The sequence below is a fragment of the Bos grunniens genome, chromosome 11 (assembly GCF_055505025.1).
Source record: "Bos grunniens cultivar Pamir isolate PY7600 chromosome 11, Bosgru_T2T1.0, whole genome shotgun sequence".
NCBI classification, from domain to species: Eukaryota; Metazoa; Chordata; class Mammalia; order Artiodactyla; family Bovidae; genus Bos; species Bos grunniens.
The window spans coordinates 92,853,602-92,880,192 of NC_141175.1; the positions used below are offsets into that span (position 1 = coordinate 92,853,602).

Here is a 26,591-nt window from a genome sequence, read left to right on the forward strand (position 1 = left end):
TTCTGCAGTTTGCTTTTTGCATTTTTTCTGGAGCTCTTTCCATACCAGTATATAGCACTACCTTATTGTTTTTAAAGGGTGCATACATACGGATATATCCTAAATTAACAAGTATCATTGACAGATACTGTGTTTGTTTCTAGTTGTTAGTATAGACTGATGCAGTGACTCTCTGACATTCTATTTCAGAAGATAGTTATTAATGTTGGGCTCTGGGTATCTTATTTGTTGAAGTCTGTGCTTCATGAGTGACTTCACTTTCACTTTTCACTTTCATGCATTGGAGAAGGAAATGGCAACCCACTCCAGTGTTCTTGCCTGGAGAATCCCAGGGATGGCGGAGCCTGGTGGGCTGCCGTCTGTGGGGTCGCACAGAGTTGGACACGACTGAAGCGACTTAGTAGTAGTAGTAGTAGTGCTTCATGAAGACTATTAATGAAGATTTCCTCCTTGCCCTTTACTTTGGATGATGTTTGTGGAGTGTCAAACCCAAATCCTTGGTAGATATAATGGAATTGTTAATATGAAGTGTACAGTATTGCCAAACAGGCTTCTTTGATATCAAGTATTTTCCATTGATCAAGTATTTATATGGATCTTCCTAAATTTAGGGGTTGTGGATAAGTGAGTAGTTTCAGCATCTCTTTAAAGAGTTTATCCTTGAATAAAGTAGCCAGAATAAGATGGACAAGAGGAGTAATGATGGGATATATTAAGAGCATTCTAGAGATAATAGAAGATCCTCTAACCTTTGACTTCACTTGGCATTGTGGTCTTTGCTGAGTTTGATCAGTAAGAAAAATCCTTTGAGGAAAGAAGCCTCCAACTGAGCATTTTAATAGGGATGATGCTTAATTTTAGATTAGATTACTAGTTTGGAATGAGACCTAGGAGCAGAGGATAATGAGAAAACAAACATTTACAAAGAACAGTTTATAAGTTGTTTTCAGGTGCCTTACTTGGTGATTCTCACAGCAAGCCAGTGAGTTAAATATGACTGCTGTTTGCATTTCACAGATGCGATAACTGAGGGTTGAAAAGGTTAAATTACTAGATATCCATAACCACACGGCTGATGAGTGACAGAGCAATCAATGTTCTTACACCATATAAACCATATCAACTATTTCCTTTTCTTGAAATTTACAATGAAGTGTTTACAATGTCATCAGTTATCACTGAGTTTTGTCACTTCAGAAAGAGTACCAGGGAATCGGCTTCAGCCCTCCTTTTTCTGTTATCCCTAGATTGACTACTTGGTACGTGTACCCCCACCCTCCAATATTTGGGCAGGTTAGTGGTGAAGTGAGAGGGTTAAAAATTGAATACAGATCTATATAGAATGGAAGTTTTTTTCTTTTTCTTTTTTTTTTTTTGCAGCTTAAAAAGAGTGTATAAAAAGGTGTGAAAGTCAGAAATGTTCCAATAATTGACCAGGACTGGGATCTCAAGCAAGATCCACGGACCTTAAAGTTGAATAGGTGAGAATACAAAGTGTAGTACCTAAAGAAAAAAAAAGAAATTCTATGACTATGACACTAGGGAAACTTGAAAATTAAGCACAGTCGTTTGCTTTGGCCTCTACCACGGATCTGTTTAGTGTGAATTTCAGATATAACAATGTTATAGTTTTAATTCCAAGTCTTTCATTGAAGGCATGCCATTTGCTCTTACTCTCTTCCTAGTTTCGGAATGGTCTACTCCATAACATTTTCTTGAAGGTCCAAGATATTCTACTTTACTGTGATTATTATATAATTTTAATGTAATTCTTTGTTTCTGACACTTGCGGTGGGATTTAAAAGATAACTGAAGGTTGGAAATAATGTTTGGGGGGTTAGTCGCTAAGTCGTGTCCGGCTTTTGCAACCCCATGGACTGTATGTAGCCTGCCAGGCTCCTCTGTCCATGGGATTCTCCAGGCAAGATTACTCGAGTGGGTTGCCATTTCCTTTTATCAGGGGATCTTCCCAACCCAGGAATCGAACCCATGTCTATTTGTACTGCAGGCAAAGTCTTTACCAAATGAACTATAGGGAAACCGATGTACTAGCCTTTCATAACACCTCTAGTATTGTTATGACCATTTTATAGATCAGAATAACTGAGGCTAGGTATGTCACACTGTCGCCCAGGTACAGAGTTAAGATACGCACTTACATAAACATAAATCGAAACAAGACAACTTTACAGTATGAAGCCACAATTAGGTAGTAAGGGTGGCCCTGTGAAGCAAAAACAGCATTTGCCGCACCACAGGCACACCTGCTTCTACAAATGAACTTTCCAACGTGGCGACAGAGTTGCGTGCCTAGGAGTGAGATCTTGGGGGTAAGCACCCACTAAGGGTTCCTGCGTATGGTGGGGAAGACAGGGGACTTTCCACGTGGAAAGCTGCACCGAAGAGCCCTCGGTGCTCCTGGTTTAAGGAAGTTGGTTGGGGGAGGGGGCTTGCCCTGCGGCTGCGTCCTGCTCCCCGCGCCCTCCTCCTCCCCGCCTCTGCTGCCGCTAAACCCCGGAGAGCGGAGCGTGCACGGTGAGATTCCTCGGCGGGCCTGGCAGCGGCTGCTGGGCATGCTCAGTGGGCAGGACCCGTTAGAGTGGCGAGTAAGGAAGCGTTGGCTCTTCTCGAGGCTGCCTTCCCCGGTTCAGGCCCCGGCCCTGGGCTTTTGTGTGCGCAGAGCCGCAGCCGCCGCTGCTTCCTCGCGGGGCCACCCGACCCCAGATGCCGTCTGGCCTGTCCGGTGTCCGCCGTTAACCTCGCCGCGCAGCCGGAGGAGGAGCGGGGCGGGGCGGGGCCGGCGGGCCGGCAGCCGGGCGGGCAAGAGGGCCCGGCCGGGGGTGGGGGTGGGGGTGGGTGCGGGGAGTCCCGCTGGGGGTGGGGGGAGGGGGCGGGCGTGGAGTCACGGGGGTGGGGTCACTGGCGGTGGCTCGGGGAGGCCGACCGGGAAGGGAGGGGGCTGTGGGGGCGGCTCGGAGGCACCAGCCCCGGCTGGGGAGCAGCGGTGACTCCGGTGGCCGGGGCCACGGCTTTCCGAGCTTCGGTGTGAGGCCGCCGCGGGCCCCGTTTTCCGGCGGCCGCCCGAGTTTGTGGTGATTGTTGCCGCCGCCGCCACCGCCCCGGCTGCCATCTCCTCCTCCTCCTCCTCCCGGGCCGCCGCCTCCTCCTCTTCCTCCTCCTCCTGGGCCGGGCCGATCCCCTCCCCGCTGCCGCCTCCTCCTGGGCTGGGCCCGCGGTGTCTCGTCCCCTCGCGGAGCCGCTCCTGCCGCCGCTGCCGCCGCCGCCTCCTCATTCATCCTCGTGCACCATAGGCGGCACAGGCACCAAGATGTCCAACCGAGTGGTCTGCCGGGAAGCCAGTCACGCCGGGAGCTGGTACACAGCCTCAGGTAGGGCCCCAGGCCGGCCGGCCCGCCCGCCGCTGCCGCCGCCTGGCCCGGCGCCCGGCCGGCCGAGGTCGGCGGCCCGGCCCCGCGCGGCGGCGGGAGGGACGAGGGCGCGGACGGTCGCCGGCCGCGGACCGCGTGGGGAGGGAGCGGGCCGGAGGCCGGCCTCGCCGCCTCCCCCACCCGGGCGGCATCGTGCCGGGCAGCCCGGGGCCGGCCACCCTCACGCTCTGCCCGGAGTTGGATGAGAGAGAGAGAGTTGCCTCCTCGGCAGCCTGCGCCCTCCCTCGGGACCCGGCTTGGGCAAAGAATGTGCTCCGACCGAGCCTCCTCGTCGCCTCCTCCAGCTCCCGGGAAGCGGGTGGCCGGCCGCAGCCACCCTGGGGAGGACTGTTCACCCGGCGCCCGAGTCCCGCTTCCTCCGCGCGACCCTCCGGCCGCGGGAGGGACGCGCCTTCCTCCTCTTCCCTTCCCTCCCCTCCCGTCTCCTCTCCTCTCCTGCCCGAAGGGCGCCCGCGGGACCCGGGGAGTTCTCAGCCTCCCGGGTGCACCCGGGCTCTGCTCGCCCGCCTCCTGCCAGGCAGCCTTCGCCCTCTCCACCCCCCGCCCCCCCGACAGTTGAGAACTGGAGGCCGCATTCCCCCCTCACCTCTTCAGGTGCTCTGCTGTCTTGAGAGGAGTGAAGGGTAGTACTTTTTCACTTGTCAGACCGGAGGCAAGATCTGGGCTTGGGAGATCTGGGAGAGGAGGCCCTTTTCTGGGATTGGCAGCTCAGCCCGTTGGGGGTAGGGTAGGAGTACTGTTAAGCAGGGGCATGGGGTGGCCTCCCAGCTCTTTTGTCAGTGTTTTCATTGTTACTGTCATTCACGAAAGGGGCAGCTGGAGATGGCATCAGCACTTTTCCTGAGCGGCCTCTCAAGCCTCAACACCGAGCAGGTGCTGGAAATAATGAACGCGGTGGGTCAGGTTTTGAGTGAATTTAATCTTCTGTCGACACTGTCCAAAAACATTTTAGAGCTCTTTATGTAAGACAGTGTAGGGACTTTCCCTTTAATAAAGCTCTGGTTGGAACGACTGTTTGGGGGGATTACTTTCTGGAGTCACATTTCTGTTAAGTGACAAAGTTCCACTGTGATTCCTGAATTTTCACTCATTTGGTATTGGCTTATCAATAACTAGACCCAACTCTTTAATGTGAGTCAGATCATGTTTTACTTTGCAAATGGATGGGTTGGACAGTGACATGGTTTGTGAGAAGACAAAGCTTTGCAAGATAATTCATTTCTCTGAGGTTGCTAAGCTCTCTCATTAAATGCATGCACTTTACTGACTCACTGAAGATTTCCTGTGTTAAGAAGACACAAAGGATTTGCAGGCCTAACAGGTAGCTATAGTTTTGCATTAAGCAGATGACTTTTCATGGTTACAGTGGCTTCCCTCATGGTCCCAAAGTACTTCATAAATATTTCATCAGGTCTCACAACCTAGAATGTTAGCTCAGCTTTTCTTGTTCAGTTTATGCAGATGTGCCCAAGATTCTGTACAGACCAGTGGCAGAACAGGAATGGGAGACACTGGTTCCTGGGTTTGTCTTCCAGTCAGTGCACTATTACTATTAAATTTATCAATGAATAATAGTCTTTTCAGGGTTGTAAGTCACTAGACATTTTTTCTTCAGTGTGTTCTGAAGCGTTACAGAGTCTCAGTTTTCACTTTCATGACCATCTTTTGGTTAATTTGTCTTCTATACCTTTCAAAAGTGTTTTAAACTTCTTTTGTAGTTTGCATTGAACTGTGGGCAAATGATTCCAGAGCAATTTTTATAGGTTCTTGAACATTCTTTTCATAGTAAAATGAGGCATAGTTCACACTTCAGACTTGAAAAGACTTCTTCAGTAATCTTCTCAATGTTAAGAATTCTTTAGCTCAAGACATTGTGTTTTTAAAACTATCAATAGTGAACTAAAATGGACAACTTAAAATTTTTTTTTAACTATATTCTTATTTCTCTAAATTCTGAATGAAGTCAGTGTCATTTTGGTAATGTGAGTTGTCCTGGAGAAGTTTATTGTTAAAAAAAAATTCAGACCACGTGTGGCTTGTGTGTGTGTGTGTGTGTGTGACTTAAGTAATAATTAAGGGTGAATTTAAAGCAATTTAGTTTTAAAAGCTGATTTCATGTTTTAAAAATGAGTAAAAAGATATGTAAGTAAATTTTGATATAATCTAGTGACCCTAGACCCCAGTGTACCTAGATTGGTAACACTGACCATTGGAAAAATTTTACTTGTGTTATTGTTGTTCCCTTAAACTAACCCTAAAAACATATAATAGGAGACATATGCTGTTGGATTGTCATTCTGTAGTTGCTACAGCATTTAAATGATTGTGTCTGTAAAATTGAAGTGTTCAATTACTGATAAAAGAGAGAAATAAAATATGCTTCATTTATATAGCTAGTTCAGAAAAAAAAAGTGTGTGCATACATATATGTTTTATAACACACATCTTCATCTAGCTATATGCTAGATCCCTTGATAGAAGTATCAAGTATTCCCTGCCTTCCAGGAAGATAATTTGAAGTAAGTAGTAACTCAGGACAGCAAGTAAATATCAGATAAATTGAAGCAGTGCTTCTAGGTGCTAGGAGGAGGGTGGAATCACTTCAAAAGATTTGAATTATGCTTCAAAGGAAGGGTATTTGCGTAGCTTTGGAAAGGGGAAAGTACATTGGGGAACACCACAAAGATACAGAGGCGGGTGAGTATAAGTAGGTCAGTTTAATAAGAATGGAAGGTTCTCAAAAGGGTGTGGTTCAAGGACCTGGTTGAAGCTAGGGTGTAGATGCCTTCGCATTCATAGGGATTTGACTTATGCAGTGGGCAGTCAGGACCAGTGCAGAAGTTTCTGAGTGGGGCACTGATACACAAGAAACATTTTAGGAAAATTAATCTCACAGGACGGTTAATCCTCACTTCTTTACGGGTGCACAGCAGGGATCAGCAAAGTGAACTCACATTGCCTGCGGTCCAAATCCAGCCTGACCTTTTTTTTTTTTTGTTAAGTCCACTAGTGAAGTATAGTTTTTCATTTTTAAAGGGTTTAAAAAACAAAACCAAGCCACTGTATGTGGCTTGTAAAGCCTAAAGTTTTTACTATTTATTGGCCTACAGAAAAAAATCGTTGACACATAGTGTACGTTAGTGGTTCCCAATGTGACTTCTAGACCAGCAGCATAATGACTGTACTCTGTCTTTGTTTCTGGGTGTGTTGTATCTTTCATTTCATTGTTTCAGGCTCTTATCTTCTATCTGGACAGTTATAACTCTCTCCTAACTGCAGTTCTTTCTGCCAGCTTGATTCCTCTTAAGTCTGTGCTCTGCATTGCTCCCTGGATAATCTCTCTGACCACATAATTTCTTTGCATAAACCTCACTGGCCCATCTTGCCTGTTGGATAAGTCCTTTCATGACTTGGCATCTTTCTATCTCTTGCCACTTCCCCCAGTCCCATCCTAGTTCTCCCTTTTACTACTCTTAAGCAATGTCTAACAGCTGTTCATTGTTTCTTTAAATACACTATGCTGTTTCTTATCACCGTGTTTTTATTCAAGCTGTTTCCTCTGTTGGAATGCACTTCGCCAGGATAACTTCTAATGTTTTAAGGATTCAGGTGTTAACACCTCCTAGAAGCCTCCCTTGATGCCTTTCCTCCCACTGTCTGTTGTTGATGTTCCTTTGTGTTCCCATATTATCCTGTGTGTATCTCTATACATTTACCTGGTTACCCATGTGTGTGGTCTTTTATAAGAGTATGAACTAGAAGCCAGGGATCATTTGCTACTAATTTTTTTTATACCTTAAGTTCTCAACACTGGTTTTGTATAACTTAGTAGATATGCAGTAAGTATCTGAACAAGTGAACGTTAAAGTACTTGGCATATAGGAGATTCGGACAAAGATACTGATGTCTGAATCCGTAAGAGCATTGGGCGTCATATAGGACCATTGCTAGTTAAGTCTCTGAGCATGCTGTAGGTGAAGAATCCTGGTAGAAAAGGATTAGAAATCTTCATTCACTAGTTGGGGGGACTGTATTTAATATAAGTTTTTAAAGAAATATGACATACATAGAGAAAAGTGTACAGCTAGTTGAAGTTTCACAAAATAGGGATATTATTGTAAGTAGCAGCCAGCTCAGCAAATGTCAGTACTGGAATTCTCAACTTCACTGTATTCCTTGTATTCTAACACCATAGTTAAGTTTTGTCTGTTTTTGAACTCTGTATAAAAGGAATCATGTAGTATATCTTGTTTGACCTTCTTTTGCTCAACATTATGTTTGAGATTAATTCATGTTTTACTGTGGTTTGTTTATTATTGTATTCTATTCTAATGTTTGGGGGGTTAGTCGCTAAGTTGTGTCCGACTCTTGCAACCCCCTGGACTGTAGCCTGCCAGGCTCCTCTGTCCATGGGATTCTCCAGGCAAGATTACTGGAGTGGGTTGCCATTTCCTTCTCCAGGGGATCTTCCCAACCCAGAAATTGAACCCAGGTCTCGTGCACTGCAGGCAAAGTCTTTACCGACTGAACTATAAGCTGAGCACCGAAGAATTGATGCTTTTGAACTGTGGTGTTGGAGAAGACTCTTGAGAGTCCCTTGGACTGCAAGGAGGTCCAACCAGTCTATTCTAAAGGTGATCAGTCCTGGGTGTTCATTGGAAGGACTGATGCTAAAGCTGAAACTCCAATACTTTGGCCACCTCATGCGAAGAGTTGACTCATTGGAAAAGACTCTGATGCTGGGAGGGATTGGGGGCAGGAGGAGAAGGGGACGGCAGAGGATGAGATGGCTGGATGGCATCACCGACTCGATGGACATGAGTTTGGGTAGACTCTGGAAGTTGGTGATGGACAGGGAGGCCTGGCGTGCTGCGATTCATGGGGTCACAAAGAGTCGGACACGACTGAGCGACTGAACTAAACTGATTCTATTCTATGACTAAACCACAGTTTTTCCATTCTACTGTTGATGGAAATTTATTTACAGTTTTGCCGCTTTGAAAATTTTTGTACTCTTATTTCCTGATGAACACATATATGCATTTTTGTTGGGTATGTACCTTAAGTGGAATTATTAGGTCATAGTTATGGCTATGATATATTCATTTTTAGTAGATTTTGCTGAAGTTCTGCCAAGTGGTTTCATAAACTTATACTCCCTCCAGCAGTGTGTGAGACAGTTCCAGTTGTTCCACATCTTTGCCAACACTTGGTATTGTCAGTCTTTTTATTTTTGGTTATTTCTGGGAGGGTGTGTAGTGACATTGATTGTAGTTTTTATTTTCCTGATTTCCAATTTCGTTGAAATTGAGCATCTTTTTTTATTAACCATTTGAACTTCTGCTTTTGTGAAATGTCTGTTAAGTCTTTTGCCCTTTTTCTACTAGAGTATTTACTTTTTCCATATTGATGTAGTTCTTTATGTATTTTGGATATAGTCTTTTTAGATAGGAGTATTGCAGATATCTTCTGCTCTGTAGCTTTTTCAGGATCTTGGTGTCTTGGTGACTCAAAAGTTCTTCATTTTAAAGAAGTCTGGTTAACAATTGGTTAGTGTTGTTTTGTTTCCATTTATGAAATCTCTACCTACCTTAGTGTCATGAGATTAACTTTCCTATGTTTTCTTTTAAAAGCTTTCTTTTCACCTTTCATAGTAGGATTAGTAATTCATTTGCTTGATAGTTGTATCTATATGGTTTTGGTAGGTTACATAGATTTATTTTGAAATGTACATATAGAAAAATTATAAATGAGTGTGCAAAATGGGTGGTACACTTTGATGAATATCCAGAAATATAACATACTCTGTAACTATCCCCAGCTCAAGAAATAGAACATTTTCAACATCTCTGAGGGATGTATTACATTTTAATGTTTTCTGAGATTGGTATATTTTATATCTTAAGTGTGTATATAATGTGGGAGTATTTCCCCCCCTGGAAATTTGTTGTTATAGCTTATAATCACTCGTGTCATAGAAGTAAGGAAATATATCAGAGTCTAATGATTTCATAAAGCATTCTTGAAATGTTTGTTTGATATATCTTAATAGCAGTTTGCTTTTTTAAGTTCTAATTCTTTCTGTCGTATTTCATGAATATATTTAATAGAATTATATCGGTTCTATCGTTGGAAAACCACAACCTTTTTTTATTGCTTGTATCTTGAGTTCTAGAGTGTCAAAATATATCTTGGTGTGTGAGAAACACACATTCTTTGAAGAGAAAATACTATATAGTATTTAGTTTTGGAATGAACTTTTTAGATTATTAATATGGTTTTTCTGTATGATGGTCTTTCTTTGTGCTTCCTCTTATAATTTTATCTTGGAGAAAGACGAGAAAGCACACGTTCCTTAGGTAGACTGCTGAGAGCATTGCTTAATTGCCTCCCTCTCACTTTCTCGCTTGTCCTTTCACGTGCGGTTTCCAAGTCAGAAATCTCCCTCACCTCCGTAGTGTAGTTTATGTTATCTACTTTTGGGGTTTTGTCCATTTTGAAGAAAATCAAGACACCAAACAAAGATGTCATTTGTTAAATGTGTTCTGTAGTTGCATTTACATATATGTGTATGTAACCTCTAATCTTCAAAAGGCTGCTACAAGTTTGGTGTTATCTGCATTTATGGATGTGGAAACCATGACTCAGAGAGTTTGAGCAACTTGTTTAAGTTGTTTAAGGTGTAGTAAGTAAGTGGAAGAGCCAGTCTGACTCTGAAACTAGGGGTGAGGAAGTATGCTTTCCCAAACACTGAGATTCTGTTCCAGTCAGGTTTTTTCCATACTACAATATTTGTATTTAACTGGCACTTATGTTTCATTTATGGTTTGTAAAGCATTGTCTCATTCATTTTTTATTTTCACAATAATCTTATGATGAGGTGTAGGACAGGTAGGCTGGGCAGGTCTTTAATCCACCCCCACTTTGCTATTTTATTCATGAGAAACTAAGACTTGAAGGAGACTAAGTTGCCTGAGTCATCTACTGTTAAGTGGTAGAGCTAGAATTTGAACCTAGGACTTGTAGCTGAAGCCTAGTGTTCTTTCTAGTTATAGTACTGCCAGAGTCAGTAAGAAGTTGAGCTATTTGGAATCAGTAAGCACCTCTATAATTGTCAGGTAAATATATTATAAAATAATAAACATGATTAAAAACATTTATGAAATATTGAGTATTATTGATGTGGTATAAAAACTGATGGAAGCATTGGTAGAATTTAATTAATCAAGGATTAATCAAATCTAGCTTTGAATTTGGGCCTAACAAAACTTGACACTTCTGTACAGGCTTCATTTAATATATTTGTCAGTATTGGACAGACTCAGTTCCGTCTGAAAGGTACTACTCTAGGGACAGGTGCATAGAAGATGAAACAGACAGAATCGTTATAGAGTTTATATTCTAGTTGGAGACAGGCTATAAATAAGGTAAGTAAAACATAAAGTACGTTAGATAGAGGAAAGTGCTTTGGAGAGTTACAAAGCAAATAAAGCAGAGCTGACACATGAGGACGTTAAGGAATGGGAGGAATTTTAAATGGCAAGGAAAGGGTTGACTTCACTGGACCTACATTTGAGTGAAGAAGTAGGTGAAAGAACAAGGCTTGCATTCTATATAATTTCAGGTCAGGGGTACAGCAAGTTCAAAGGTACTGTGGCTAGAGCAGGCCTGGAGTATTTGAGGAATGCAAGAAGGTCATTGCAACTAGAATGAAGTGACATGAGGTGGTTTGATATGAAGTTAAGAGGAAAATAAAATAGCTGGGGCAGAGGCACAAAGGTGTTGTGGTCAGACGACATTAGGTCTGGAAGGCAGTGTGAGGACTTGAGTGAGATGACCATTGGAAAGTTCTGACAGGATCGAATTTAGACTTACTTGAACAGCTTGACTGCTATGTTAGCAGTAGACTAGAGTTGGGTGTGGTGAAAGCAGTGGCAAGGGCTGCACCAACAGTTAAGAGGAAAGTAGCACTCCATCTTACAGATGGTGATGGATTGAGTAATAGCTGTGAAGGTGAATAAGAAGTGGTTGATTATTGGATATATTTTGGTGGTAGAGTCTAAAGCATTTGCTGACATACTCAAAGTTAGATATGAGAGGCAGAGAAGAGTCATGGATAGCTCTAAGTTTTATCCCTGAGATTGCAATAATGGAGTTGCTGTTATCTGAGATAAGGAAGAGAAACAGGTTTGGAGGGGGAAGGTAAGAAGCTTAATTTTGGTCTATTAAGTTTGAGATGTTTGCTTTATAGTTAAGTGAATATGTGAGTCTGGAGTTTAGGGGAGATGCCTAGGGTGGAGATATAAGGTTGGGAATTATCATCATGTTGGGTGGCTTAGCAGTAAAGAAGTCGCCTACTAATGCAGGAGATGGCGGGAACATGGGTTCAGTCCCTGGGTTGAGAAGATCCTGTGGAGGAGGAAATGGCAACCCACTCTAGTATTCTTGCCTGGAAAGTTTCATAGACAGAGGAGTCTGGCCGGCTACAGTCCATGGGGTTGCAAAGAGTTGAGCACGACTGAGCATGTGAGCATGCATGCAGATAATATATTTGAAGCCAAGTGTCTGGATGAGATCACTGTAGGAATCAAAGTGGCCAGAAAAAAAGAGGTTTGTGAGTGAGCCTTAGAACACTTCGCACTTGAAGAGGTTGGGGAGGTGAGGGTTATCATGTAAGTAAGATAGATGAAGCTTCTGGTGAGGAGAAGATGTCCTGGAAGCCAAGTAGGGAAAGTGCTTTAAGGCATCTCAACACAATTTATATAGTTTTTTTCTTAGATAAGCACATTTAATGTGGTTTAAGCGACTCTGGTCTTAGCCATCTCTTACCCTGCTCCCAGAGCTTCCTAACTGGTTGCCTAGTTCCCATTCTATTCTTTACACAACAGCCTGAGAGATCTTTTTAAAATGTAAGTAAGATAATATTCTTTTCTAAAAATCCTATCATATTAATATTTAAAATCATACTTAAAAATCCTTGCCAAGGCTTAGAAGGTTTTACATGCTTTGACCTCTGCTCAGCTTTCTCATTTTATCTCATATTGCTTGTTGTTTACCTTATGCTATTCCAGCCATTCAGGCCCCCTTCTTGTTCCCCAAATATGTCAAGCTTATACCTGCCTTAGGACTTTTGCATATACTTTATGACGTCTTCATGTATGGATATGAAAGCTGGACAGTAAAAAAGGCTGAGCGCGGAAGAATAGATGCCTTCAAACTGTGGTGCTGGAGAAGATTCTTGCGAGTCCCTTGGACTGCAAGGAGATCAAATCAGTCATCCCTAAAGGAAATCATCCCTGAATATTCATTAGAAGGACTGATGCTGAAGCTGAAACTCCAATACTCTGGCCACCTGACGTGAAGAGCCGACTCATTGGAAAAGACCCTGGTGCTGGGAAAGATTGAGGGCAGGAAGAGAAGGGGACGACAGAGGATGAGATGGTTGGATGGCATCACCCACTCTATGGACACGAGTTTGAGCAAACTCCGGGAAATAGTGAGGGACAGGGAAACCTGGCAAGCAGCAGTCCATGGGGCTGCAAAGAGTCGGACACGACTGAGCTGCTGAACAGCAAGGTTGTTAACTAACAAAGTAGTTAACAACAAAGTGTTAACTAATCCCGGCTTGGTAGTCAAGGAAAGGGTGTTATTTATTGACTCTCTTATTAGTCACAGTTAAGAGGAGACTTAGGGGGAGACATTGAAAATGAATGGAATAGGTTTTCCCAAAGTGTTCTGGGAAACAGTAGTCCTTGGAGATGCCTTTGCAGAAAGGGTTTATGGTCAGATAAGTTTAGGAAATGATGCATCTGTTTTTCTCCCTTGGGCTCAGACATCTAACAATGGACTTTTTTTATGGCTCATTACATGGTCTGTCTTGGTGAGTGTTCTGTGTTTGTTTGAAAATAATGTATGTTTTCTGTAGATGTGGGGTAGAATGCGCTCTAAATATTAATTAGGTTAGGTTGGGTTGTTGTATTTAAATCTTCTAACATTCCTATTGCTTTTCCTTTTTTGTCTGTCCATTCCTGAGAGGAATATTAAAATTCCAACTGTAATTCTGGATTTGTCTATTTTTTTTTTTTTTAGTTTTGTTGATTTGTTGTTTCAAGTTTTTTGAATCTCTGTTTTTTGATACACCTGTTAGGAGTTACACTTTCTTGGTGAATTGAGCATCACAGTATCTGTTCCTTTCTGTCTGGTAATATTTCTTACTTTGAGTTGTTCCTTGTTTTGTATTAATGAAGCCAATCCAGCTTCCTTGTGGTTAATATTTACATGGTATATGCTTTTCCATGTGTGTCAAGGGTCACCAAGACCACCTTCAGGTTTGATGATTCGTTAGAAGGAATCTGTTATACTTACAGATGGGGTTTATTACAGAGAAAGAATACAGATTAAAATGAGGAAGTGTACATATAGTGGAGTCCAGGAGGAACCAGGTGTGAGAGTCCAGTTGTCCTCTCAGTGATGCGTGACAGCAAGCATGAAATATCGCCAACCAGGGAAGCTCAGCCGGGCCTTGGTACCCAGGTTTTTATTGAGGGTCAGTCTGTAGGCATGGGGCACTTTTGTGACTAGCTACTCAGTCTCCAGCCTCCTGTGTCCTGCAGAGGTCATATGATACAATGTGGCCCAGGTTAGCAGGAGAACAAAAATAGGAGTTCACAGTAAGTCACATTGTTGGCATAAACTATCTGGCAAGGCCCCAAGTGTACAAAGACACTTAAAAAAATTGTGGTAGAATATATGTAACAAAATTTACTATTTTACCAATTTCTAAGTGTATACTTTTCTGACATCAGTACATTTGTGTTATTTACAACCATCTCTAGCATCCATTTCTAGAATGTTTTCATCTTTCCCAACTGGAGGTTTGTACGCATTAAGCAGTTAACTCCCTGTTGACTCCTTCCTTCAGCCTTGGCAACCAGTCTTTTTTCTTTATCTATGATTTTGCCTATCCTTGGTGCGTTTAATTAAGTGAATTCATACAATATTTGTCCTTTTATGTCTGATTTATTTAACTTGGCATGTTTTCAGAGTTCATTTATGTTGTAGCATGTTAGAATTCTTTTTAAAGCTGAGTACTACCCATTATATGATATACCATAGTTTACTTGTTCATTTATCTGTTGACAGACATTTTGGTTATTTCTGCCGGTTGACTTTTGTGAGTGACACTGTTGTGAATGTTGGTGTACAAGTATCTGCTTGAGTCTTGCTTTTAGTTATTTTTTATATCTATCTAGAAGTAGAATTGCTGGGTAATATAGTTCAATACCTGGGTCGGGAAGATCCCCTGGAGAAGGAAATGGCAACCCACTCCAGGACTCATGGAAAATCCCATGGACAGAGGAGCCTGGTAGGCTACAGTCCGTAGGGTCACAAAGAGTCAGACATGACTGGGCAACTTCACTTTATAGTAATGCTGTGTTTTAACTTTTTGAGAAAACACCAAGCTGATTTCCACAGCAGTTGCACCATTTTACATTTCTTTCAGCAGTGTGTGGGGTTTCCATTTTTTTTCACAACCTTGACAACACTTGTTAGTTTCCTTTTTTTTTGATAATAGCCATCCTGAAGACTTAGTTTGTATCATTATGGTTTTGATTTGTATTTTTCTAATGACTAATTATGTTAAACACCTTTTCATGTGCTTATTGGCCATCTGTAATCATTTTTGGAGAATTATCTTTTCAGGTCCTTTGCCCATTTTTGAATTGGGTTGTTTGCTTTTTTTGTTGTTGTTGTTGATCTATAAGAGTTTGTAATATCTGTAATATTCTGGAAAGAAATCCTTTATCAGATATATGATTTGCTAGGATTTTCTCCCATCCTACAGATTGTCTTTTTACTTTCTTGATAATATTCTTTCATGTACAGTTTTTAATTTTGCGAAATTTAGTATTGTCTTTTTTTTTTCTTTTTACTCATGCTTTGATATTATATCTAGAAAACCATTGGCAAATCCAAGGTTATGAAGATTTGCCTTTGTATTCTGAGAGTTTTAGTTTTAACATTTAGGTTATTGATCCATTTTGATACAAGTTTTGTAAATGGAGTGGGTTAAGATCAACTTCATTCTTTTGCTTGTGGATAGTCTAGCTGTCTCAACACCGTTTGTTGAAGAGATTATTCTTTATCCATTGAAAATTCAAATCAATAGTTCATAGATTTTTGGGTTTATTTCTGGATTCTTAGTTCTATTCCATTGGTCTTTCTGTTTGTCCTATGTCACTACCATAATCTTCTATTGTATTTATTTGTGTTTTTTTTTTTTGACTGCCTCACGACTTGTAGGATCTTAGTTTTCCAACCAGGGATCGAACCTGCACCCTTGGCAATGAAAGTGTGGGTTTCTAACCAGTGGACCACCAGGGAATATGCACAACCATACTGTTTTGATTTCTGTAGCTTTTTTTTTTTTTGTAATTATTTGGCTGCAGAGTGTCTTAGTTCTGGCACGTGTAATCTAATTTTCTGACCAGGGATTGAACCTAGGCCCCCTACATTGGGAGCACAGAATCTTAGCTGCTGGACCACCAGGGAAGTCCCTGATTTCTATAGCTTTTTTTTGACTCTGTTTTTGAAAGGTAGTTTGGTAGGTATTGAATTCAGTAAATATGTTGACATCACTTCTTTTAGCATTTTATAAATGTTCTGTTGTATTTTGGCTTGCACAGATTCTGAGAATTCTGTGATTTTAAAATATTTGTTCCTCTGAGTTCAGGGTGTCTTTTTTTCATCTGGTTACTTTAAGATTTTAAAAAGTTATTACCATTTTCCTGCTAGTCTATTATCATGTGCCTTTGAATAATTTTCTTTGAATTTAGTCCTGTTTCGGATTTGTCAGGTTTCTCAAGATGTGTGGGCTGTAGTTTGCAGCAAATTTGGAAAAACAGTCATCATTATCATCTCAGATGTTTTTCTTTTTCACTTCCTTTGTTTTCTAGACTCCAAACAAAAGTATGTTAGATAGCTTAATACTGAACCACAGTTCACTGAGAATTCTTTTTTTTTCTCTCTGCTTACTTTGGATAATTTCTTTTGCTTTATCTTCCAGGTTCACTGATTCTTTTTTTCTTGTGCAGTATCTAATTTTGCTTTTAGTTCTATCAGCGACATCTTTGAAGTATAAAAGAATTAAAATAACTGCTGATTTCATGGTTTCACCTGAATATTTCTCTTTCTTTCTTCCTTTCTTTTCCACACTGTGCAACTTGTGGAATCTCAGTTCCCTGACCAGGGGTTGAAGTGGAACCATGGCAGTGAAAAGTCCTGAATCCTAACCACTAGATCACCAGGGAACTCCCAGTATTTTTTTTAATAATTACTTTATTCATTACTATTTCTTTTAGGTGATGGATTAATTTATAGGTTTAAAAAAATTCCCTTTTCATTTGAGAAATCAGATACTTATTCTTCTGGCATAAGTATTTATTGATAGTTGCTAGTGATACTGTTTTGCTTCAGAGAGGGGAAAAAAAGGTTAAACTTTTTTGTTTTCTGAGCAACCTAGAAATTGAAAAGGCATTTGAATTATGGTTTAATACTGGCTTTAGGATTATGTTCTTTAAATTAGACTATAAATTAAAAGTTTTAAAATACATTTTGTATGTTTTAAAGATTAAAGATAATTCATTGAGAAGTCTCATTCTGGTACCTTTTTGTGTATCCCATATTCTGCTTCCCTTTATCGGATTCTTGAGTTCCCAATGTTCATGCATATACAAGCACGTATGGACATGCCATCATTTTCTCTCCCTTTTCAGCAAATGGAAGCTAAAGTGTAAAATGCCAGTCTCTTAGGTTTTGTCTTTGCCTTTTTGTACTTACACTTTTAATAATTGAAGATCTTTTTAGTGGCCCAGACAGTAAAGAATCTGCCTGCAATGCTGGAGATCCAGGTTCTATCCTTGGGTTGGGAAGATTCCCCTGGAGAAGGAAATGGCAACCCACTCCAGTATCCTTGCCTGAAAAATTCCCTGGACAGGGACTTCCTTGGTGGTTCAGTGGCTAAGATTCTGTGCTTCCAATGCAGGGGCTCCAGGTTTGACCCCTGGTCAGGGAACTAGATCTCACATGCCACAACCAAGACCCAGTGCAGCCGAATAAATAAATAAAAATATTTAAAAGAAAATCCCATGGATTGAGGAGCCTGGTGAGCTACAGTCCATGAGGTCGCAAAGAGTTGGACATGACTGAGTGGCTAACACTTTCAACATTTTCATATTACAATAGATATTTTTTCAAAATTATTGATAACCTCACAGAACTTGTTTGTGGATTATGTCTATTAATACCTATCATATTAGAGATTGAAACTAAGGGACTTCAGAAATATTTACATTTAATTCATTTACAATAACAACAATAAGCCCATTCCATGTTAACATAAGTAGCATTTTTAAGAAAATTTTATTGGAGCATAGTTGATTTACAGTGTTGTGTTAGTTTCAGGTGTAAAGAGATTGACATTTAATAACATTTTTGCAAATATATTTAGTGTCTAGCTTAATAGAAAACAGCTGGATTCTCATATCTGTTACTGCATTCTCTAATGTTATTTTACTTGAAGCATATGAGGAAATTCTGGTCTCATACAGATATGTAGTTAGAAAAGAACAGAGTATTTTAATAGACTGTTCAGATAATTATAGCTATTCTTTGATGCTGTACAAAAACTCAAGTGGTAGTTTATTATTTTTTAAACTTTTACAGACGTATAGTTGACATACAATAAGTTACACTTTTTTAACATACCTGTGAAACTGTCAACAAAATCAAACGGTGTGCTCCTTGATGGTGAACTCCAGTTTCAGAAAGATTTTATTGCAGTGTGAAATTTGAAATCATGGCAGTGAAATGAAGTTTTCAAGATCAGTTGGTCTGTCCCCCACTTTGAATGTTTCCATCCACGCAGGATTTTTTAACCCCTTGCACTAATCATTTGGAAAATATTTGTTCCTTGGGTTATGCAGATCTGACGAGTGTTTACACGTTTTATTATTCATTGTTAAAGAATCACATTTGTTAATTTCACATACTCTTCAGAAAAGTGATAAAGTAGGAAGCTTTTAAATCTACAGTGGCAGAAGCAAGTTTGCAAAATTCTGCTCTTCTCAAAGGTTGAATTTTGTAGTTAGCAATAGATATTGACAGTTGTTTTCCTTGATGTTATTTCAAGGAAATATCTGCTAAATACCCAAGATTAAGTAACCATTTGTCTAGGAATCGTTCTTTGAAGAAAAATAATTTTCTATAAAAACATGGCTTGCAGTGCAGTTGTGTAAGTGCCCTGGGAAACCGTTGAACACAGAATATTAAAAAAGTGTGTAGTTAAGGCTAGATATTTTATAAAATGTGTATATTTATAGCTACAGTTTGATCAAAGGTATTTTTGAATAAAACTTTTTTTGAATAGTGGTTAGTGTGGGGTGGTGAAGAATGTAACGACTACTAGTATAGTGTGGTGCTAATGCTAAGATGTCCACCACTGCTTTTGAACCATCAGGCAATGCCAGTGAGTGAATCCCAATGAGTGCCAATACAGTGAAACAAGCAAATAATGTTTTTAGTATTTTGAAAATGGTTTTGACTTGATGGACCTTTTGAAAGGGCCTTGGACTTTGAGAACCTCCAGTTTGCAGACTTGGCAATTATGATTAAACTTTCCAACACACACACACCACACCCTATGCCATATTACATACTCCTTCTACTAATTATAATGGCTCAAGGAAAATGGGGAGATGTAATTTATAACTCACATGTGATTTTGATAAACTTCCTCACTTGTGTTTTTCAAAGTGTGGTGAGGGATTACCATAAAACTTTTGAGTTAGACTTGCTGATATGTGGGACCCAGATGTTTGCTTTTTTTTCTTCCTGGATGTCTGCATTTTTACCACACACCAGAGTTGGTTCTAATACAAGGAAACTGGGTTGCTCAAAGTAGAGGATGACATCAACATTATTAGTTTTGTGTTTACTGCTCAGAGTGGAAGATGACATCACCACTATCATGTTTGTATTTCTAGCACCCAGAGAAGTGTCTGGCGCAGAGCAGGAACTCACTAAATGCTTGATGAGTGAGTGAATGACTAATCTGACTAGATTATTATGCTATTTGTCTGACACCAACTTGCTAAATATTAATATATGATGACAGAGTTAGCCTTAAATTATGTCTTTCATTATATTTTGTAGTGTGCTTAGTTTACAAGTATTTAGAACTTAAAAATATTTAAGTCAGCTAATATGGCTGTACTGCTTAATGATTGCTGCTTTGGTGATTTCCTCTTGTTTTTAAGCTTCTGATTTTAGATAACCTACATAATTTGGCTTATGCCTGCCTATCCTCTCTTGTCTTTTGTCATTCTCTCCTTTGTTTCCTATATTTTAGGATTCATGAAACTGATCCCTTTTCCTCCTGGTTCCTGACCTCAGGGCCATTGTGCTTGTTGTTCGTTCTTCCTGGAAGTCTTTTCCTCCAGCTCTTTTCTTGCTTCTTTCTTGTTATTCTTCAGGTTGCAATTCAATTGTCGCATGCTTGGGATGCCTTTCCTATCATTTTTACTTATTCTTCCTTTACTGCACATGCAGTGGCAATGAAATAGTCTATTTCTTTCACAGCATTCATCACAGTTTGAAGTTACTTTATTTGTGTACTTGTTTACTGTTTGCTTCCCTTCTCTAGAATATATACTCCATGAGAACATGGACCCACCTGTCTTGTTTATTGTTGTCTTCACATACTAGTACCAGAAATAGTATTGGCATGTAGTAGACATTTTATAAGATTCATCAAACAAATAGGTGAATGAATGAATGAAAAGAATATATGGAAGAAAAGTATCTGATCATACAAGAAATAACTTTAATTTTTTATTAATAAATTAAGGACTTTATGTGAATAACTTTGTTCTACTAGTTTTTAAGTTAAATATCACAGATTACAGTTTCTGGTTTATAAAATTGCCTGTGGATTAGACATTTCTCTTTATAAATAAATGTGATTTAAACAGTTAAAACTAATATAAGAGGGAACAACAGTGTTTTCTGATTTAAAATAAGTAGGTAAATAAAATAAAGCCTTTGTTCTTTATAACCATCCAATAAGTCATTTTAGATAATGTGGTGACCCAAGGACGAAAGAGCAGATAAAACCAAGGAGGGTCTTGGAATGCAGGAACGAAAAACCAGACCCTTATCATCCTTCCCTCCTCCATGTTGTAACTATTAATGGAACAGTATAACCCATCTCGCCTCCTCCCTCATAGGGAGAAGGTATTTGCCCTACTCTTCCTCTTACCCAGTATACATGCCTCATCCAATCAGCAAATGACCTGTAAGACCCCTATCCCACTCCTTACACCCAGGGTATAAAAATGAATCAAGAACCCCTGTTCACTGTCTTTTACCGTGGCTGGCCTGCTGTGCTGGCAATGACTCTCCCCTACCCACTCTAATAAACTTTATTCTTCTTTCATTCTGCCTCGTGTCTGGAAATTCTTTTCCAACCCATACTCAGACCGTGACAGATAAATTATGACTTTCAGCATTGTAGCTTTTTTTTTTTAGGGATTTGGAAATAGAAAAGTATATGACATAGCTCCTTTTCTTCCTCCATCTTTATTGAATCATAATTGACATATAACATTGTGGAAGTTTAAGATGTACAACATGATGGTTTGATGCTCTTATATGTCATGAAATAATTTCCACAGAAGGGTAACACTCAGTCATCTCACATAATTACCATATCCTTTTTTGGTAAGAACATTTAAGATCTACTCTTTCAGCAGTTTTCAAGTATACAGTATAGTATTGTTAGCTATAATTGTACATTAGATCCCCAGAACTTATTTATAACTGATGGTCATTTTGACAGATGTGAGGTGATACCTCATTGTGGTTTTGATTTGCATTTCTCTGAGAATTAGCAGTGTTGAGCATCTTTTCATGTGCCTCTTGGCAATTTGTGTATCTTCATTAGAGAAATGTCTATTTAGGTCATCTGCCCATTTCTTGATTTTTTTTTTTTGTTTGTTTTGATATTGAGTTATATGAGCTGTTTGAATATTTTGGAAATTAAGCCCTTGTTGGGCCCTTCATTTCCAAATACTTTTTCTCATTTCATAGGTTGTCTTGATGTTTTGTTGATGTTTCCTTTGCTGTGCAAAAGCTTTTAAGTTTGATGAAGTTTCATTTGTTTATTTTTGCTTTCATTTCTTTTGCCTTGAGAGACTGATCTAATAAAGGATTGCTGTGATTTAAGTCCAAGAATGTTTTGCCTGTGATGTCTTCTAAGAGTTTTATGGTGTTAACTGTAATTCAAAAAGATACATGCGCCCGGTGTTTATAGCAGTGCTAGTTATGGTGATTAAGATGGGAAACGATCCACATGTCTGTGTGCAAAATGGAGTATTACTCAGCCATAAAAAAGAATGAAATAGTACTATTTGAAGCAACATTGTTGAACCTAGAAAATGTTATTCTAAGTGAAGTAAGTCATACAGAAAAAGACAAATTTATATGACATCACTTATATGTGAAATTTAAAACAAATACAAATGAACCTATATACAAAGCAGATATAGACATAGAAAACAGACTCACAGACATAGAAAACAAATTTACTGTTACCAAAGGAGAAGGGAGGGGGGAGTGATAAATTAGGAGTATGGGATTAACAGATACAAATGACTGTAGGTAAAATAGAGAAGCAATTTATTGTAAAACACAGGGAACAATATTCAATATCTTGTAGTAATCTATAATGGAAAATAATCTGAAAAAAAACCCCAAATCACTTTGTTATATACCTGAAACTAACACAATATTGTAAATCATCTGTACTTCAGTTCTAAATAAATAAACTGTAAGAGGTAGAAGGCAAGGAGCTGACTGTTCAGTGATCTCCATCTCTGCTTTGTGTAGAATTCTTTGTCTTCTGAGGCTACTTTACCAGCTGTTGGCCAGCCTATAAATGGACTCTTCTTGGCTCTAGACCCCCATTCCTGTTGTAGTCAGTTGTGGCCAGATTGGAAAGGTTACTTGGCATTATGCCATTTGTAACCATACTTGTTACTGTTTGTCTCTGCATTTGACTATGCTATGCTAAGTCACTTCAGTCGTGTCCGACTCTGTGTGACCCCATAGATGGCAGCTCACCAGGCTCCCCCGTCCCTGGGATTCTCCAGGCAAGAACACTGGAATGGGTTGCCATTTCCTTCTCCAATTCACGAAAGTGAAAAGTGAAAGTGAAGTCGTTCAGTCCTGTGCGACTCTTAGCGACCCCATGGATTGCAGCCTAACATGCTCCTCCGTCCATGAGATTTTCCAGGCAAGAGTACTGGAGTGGGGTGCCATTGCCTTCTCCGGCATTTGACTATAGTGAAGACGTAATAAAGAAGTGAGTGGAGGTGAAATAGTAGAGGTGAAATGCATGGGGATTAGAAGAGGCCTTTCTGTAGAGATGGAAGTAAGTTGAAATGTTGAATGCTGTGAAGTTCCTGAGGAGAGAGATTTCTAGTTAGACTATATATGGCTGAAATACAGGAAAGAGGGTTGGAGAGGGAGACTAGAACTACATCATGGAGAGTCTTAGAGGGCTGGTAAAATGGTTTGGGTTTTATCCTAATTATAATGGGAATCCATGTAAAGGCAGATAGAACTAAAAAAATTTTGATCAAGCATTAAAATGTTTATACTAAAACAAATATTTAATGAAGAGCCATGATTTAAAAATTTTAAAAAGTCCTTAAAATATTTCAAAGTTTCACTGGTAATTGATATTAACATTGGAACTTTAATCTCAATATAGTTTAATCACCAGCTTTCAATTTTCTTTAAATTTTAAAGTGCTGTTTTTAAGTAATTGGAGCTTCTCTGTTGTCTCAGGTGGTAAAGAATCTGCTTGTAATGCATTAGACCTGGGTTCGATCCCTGGGTTGGGAAGACCCCCTGGAGAAGGGAATGGCTACCCACTCCAGGACTCTTGCCTGGAGAATTCCATGGACAAAGGAACCTGGCAGGCTTCAGTCCATGGGGTCGTAAAAAGACACAACTGAGCAACTAACAATTTAAATAACCAAGCTAAGGTATTTTGGGTTATGGACTTAGATACAGTCTGTCTACCAGTTTGCCCATCATCTAGTATAGTAATAAACAGTTGGGTTCTATATACCAGTTAATAAGGAAGTGTTTACGAAATACATGGTAGCTTTACACTAAGAATTTTGGGGAATAGAAAATAAGTGCAAAGGAACCCTCACTGAAGTTCAAATGAGCCAGCCTCTAATAATAGTAGGGCTTCTGGATTTGGCTTAATGACTGTTAATCAACATTTATTGAGTCCTTACTATATGTCAGGCATTTGCACTTGCACTTTTAATATGACAGGCACATGAAGAAGCTGAGTGTTAGGTTGTTTAAGATTATGAACTTTGTGATGTGTTCTGACCCATTGGCTCCACAGTTGGAACTCTTACCCACTGTTCCATATTGCTTCCCATACAAGGTTTTTTATAAATGAATATTCTAGATTATTAAACATATATTCATTTGAAAATAAAATATTAGGAAGTAATTAACTTTTAAAACAAGTTTTATTTTGTGGAGTTTCAGAGTGTAATATCAATAAAGGTAAAAATAATCATTAAAAACTTCCAAATGTGTAAAGTGTTAGCCATGCATGGTGCATAAATTGTACAGTGACCATGGGTAGTTCAGTTCAGTCGCTCAGTCGTGTCCCACTCTTTGTGACCCCATGAATCGCAGCAAGCCAGGCCTCCCTGTCCATCACCAACTCCCGGAGTTCACCCAGACTCATGTCCATCGAGTCAGTGATGCCATCCAGCCATCTCATCCTCTGTCGTCCCCTTCTCCTCCTGCCCCCAATCCCTCCCAGCATCAGAGTCTCTTCCAATGAGTCAACTCTTCACATGAGGTGGCCAAAGTACTGGAGTTTCAGCTTTAGCATCATTCCTTCCAAAGAAATCCCAGGGCTGATCTCCTTCAGAATGGACTGGTTGGATCTCCTTGCAGTCCAAGGGACTCTCAAGAGTCTTCTCCAACACCACAGTTCAAAGGCATCAATTCTTCGGCACTCAGCCTTCTTCACAGTCCAACTCTCACATCCATACGTGACCACAGGAAAAACCATAGCCTTGACTAGACGAACCTTTGTTGGCAAAGTAATGTCTCTGCTTTTGAATATGCTATCTAGGTTGGTCATAGCTTTCCTTCCAAGGAGTAAGCGTCTTTTAATTTCATGGCTGCAGTCACCATCTGCAGTGATTTTGGAGCCCCAAAAAATAAAGTCTGACACTGTTTCCACTGTTTCCCCATCTATTTCCCATGAAGTGGTGGGACCGGATGCCATGATCTTCGTTTTCTGAATGTTGAGTTTTAAGCCAACTTTTTCATTCTCCACTTTCACTTTCATCAAGAGGCTTTTGAGTTCCTCTTCACTTTCTGCCATAAGGGTGGTGTCATCTGCATATTTGAGGTGATTGATATTTCTCCCGGCAATCTTGATTCCAACTTGTGTTTCTTCCAGTCCAGCGTTTCTAATGATGTACTCTGCATAGAAGTTAAATAAGCAGGGTGACAATATACAGCCTTGATGTACTCCTTTTCCTGTTTGGAACCAGTCTGTTGTTCCATGTCCAGTTCTAACTGTTGCTTCCTGACCTGCATACAGATTTCTCAAGAGGCAGATCAGGTGGTCTGGCATTCCCATCTCTTTGAGAATTTTCCACAGTTTATTGTGATCCACACAGTCAGAGGCTTTGGCATAGTCAATAAAGCAGAAATAGATGTTTTTCTGGAACTCTCTTGCTTTTTCCATGATCCAGCGGATGTTGGCAATTTGATCTCTGGTTCCTCTGCCTTTTCTAAAACCGGCTTGAACATCAGGAAGTTCATGATTCACATATTGCTGAAGCCTGGCTTGGAGAATTTTGAGCATTACTTTACTAGCGTGTGAGATGAGTGCAATTGTGCAGTAGTTTGAGCATTCTTTGGCATTGCCTTTCTTTGGGATTGGAATGAAAACTCAGTGGTAAATAATTTGCCTGCCAAGGCAGAAGATGCAGGAGACATGTGTTTGATCCTTGGGTAGAGAAGATCCCCTGGAAACGGAAAGGGCTACCCACTCCAGTATTCTTGTCTGGAAAATTCCATGGATAGAGGAGCCTGGCAGGCTGCAGTTCATGGTGTCAGAGAGTTGGACACAACTGAGCACCTACACGTTTTGATATGTAGCTCTTATAATTAAAACATATCTTTAAGCAGGAGAACTTTCAGTAGCTACCCATTTTCTATCTGGATAACAAGCTAACTCCTTAATGTAGGCCTTAAGGGGTCACCCATTCTAGCTTTCCCCTTGTCAACTGTGCAGGCTTTTGTTTGAAGCAGCTGGAATTGTCATTTCCACTTCTGTGATTTTCTTCATAGCTTCCTTCTGTTTGGAAATAGCCTGCTGTCTTCTCCTGTGGTTCTACGTTAACACTTAAGTCCATTTTCTTCCCAGCATTTTTTCTTCTTCGCAACTTTTTAATCCCTCCCCAGGCATTGTGTATATCCTACCTTGTTTGGTTTAGCTGTTTCCCCAACTAGATAAGCCGTTTGATGGAAGTGGCTGTGACCGATACCGTTATGTAGTTAGTGTTTTATACACATAAGAAGCTCAATATTTGTTTGCTATTGAAAAAGAGGATGAAAAGATATACATGGCAGTATTAGTAATGCTTTTTAATAAACATTTTCATTTTGTTTATCTTATCTCATTATATAGCTTATAATCTGAAAATTTATGTTCTTTTGGAGGATTTTGGTGTTTAATTTCACAGAAATGAAAGGTTGAAATTCTGAAAGAAAAACCAAATGTATTTTGTGTTGGTGTGTATAAATAGCAAGAATATGATTATAGTAATTAATATTGTGAGTAGTTAGAATTGGGTATTCCCTTGACATTTGATGTATTTAGTTATTGATATTTCAAAGCAGTTTTCTTGAATAACTTACACTGGTTTTAAAAATATAGTCTTTATAGCTTTGACTTATACATTCTAAATTTGGAATTTAGAACATGAGGGAAACTTCTGACTTCATTAGTGTTTTTCTACTTTG

The 26,591-nt window shown here is 40.0% G+C and overlaps 1 protein-coding gene across 22 annotated transcripts in view; it reads left to right on the plus strand.

The window, feature by feature from the left end:
- Window positions 1-1,357: 1,357 nt before the first annotated feature.
- The window catches only part of MEMO1 (mediator of cell motility 1), a 111,958-nt gene continuing 86,724 nt past the window's right edge, over window positions 1,358-26,591 (plus strand). For 10 of the 22 annotated variants that reach the window (XR_015137271.1, XR_015137272.1, XR_015137268.1 and 7 more), the window contains exons 1-2: window positions 1,358-2,535; window positions 3,312-3,389. Coding sequence is in view for 12 of the 22 variants with exons in the window: in XM_086327553.1 (XP_086183679.1) it covers window positions 2,358-2,535; window positions 3,312-3,389 (256 nt within the window). In the remaining 10 variants the exon portion in view is untranslated. Of the gene's footprint in view, window positions 2,536-2,573; window positions 2,607-3,311; window positions 3,390-26,591 lie in introns of those variants that run through there. The other 12 variants (XR_015137274.1, XR_015137275.1, XR_015137270.1 and 9 more) reach the window with 2 other exon arrangements.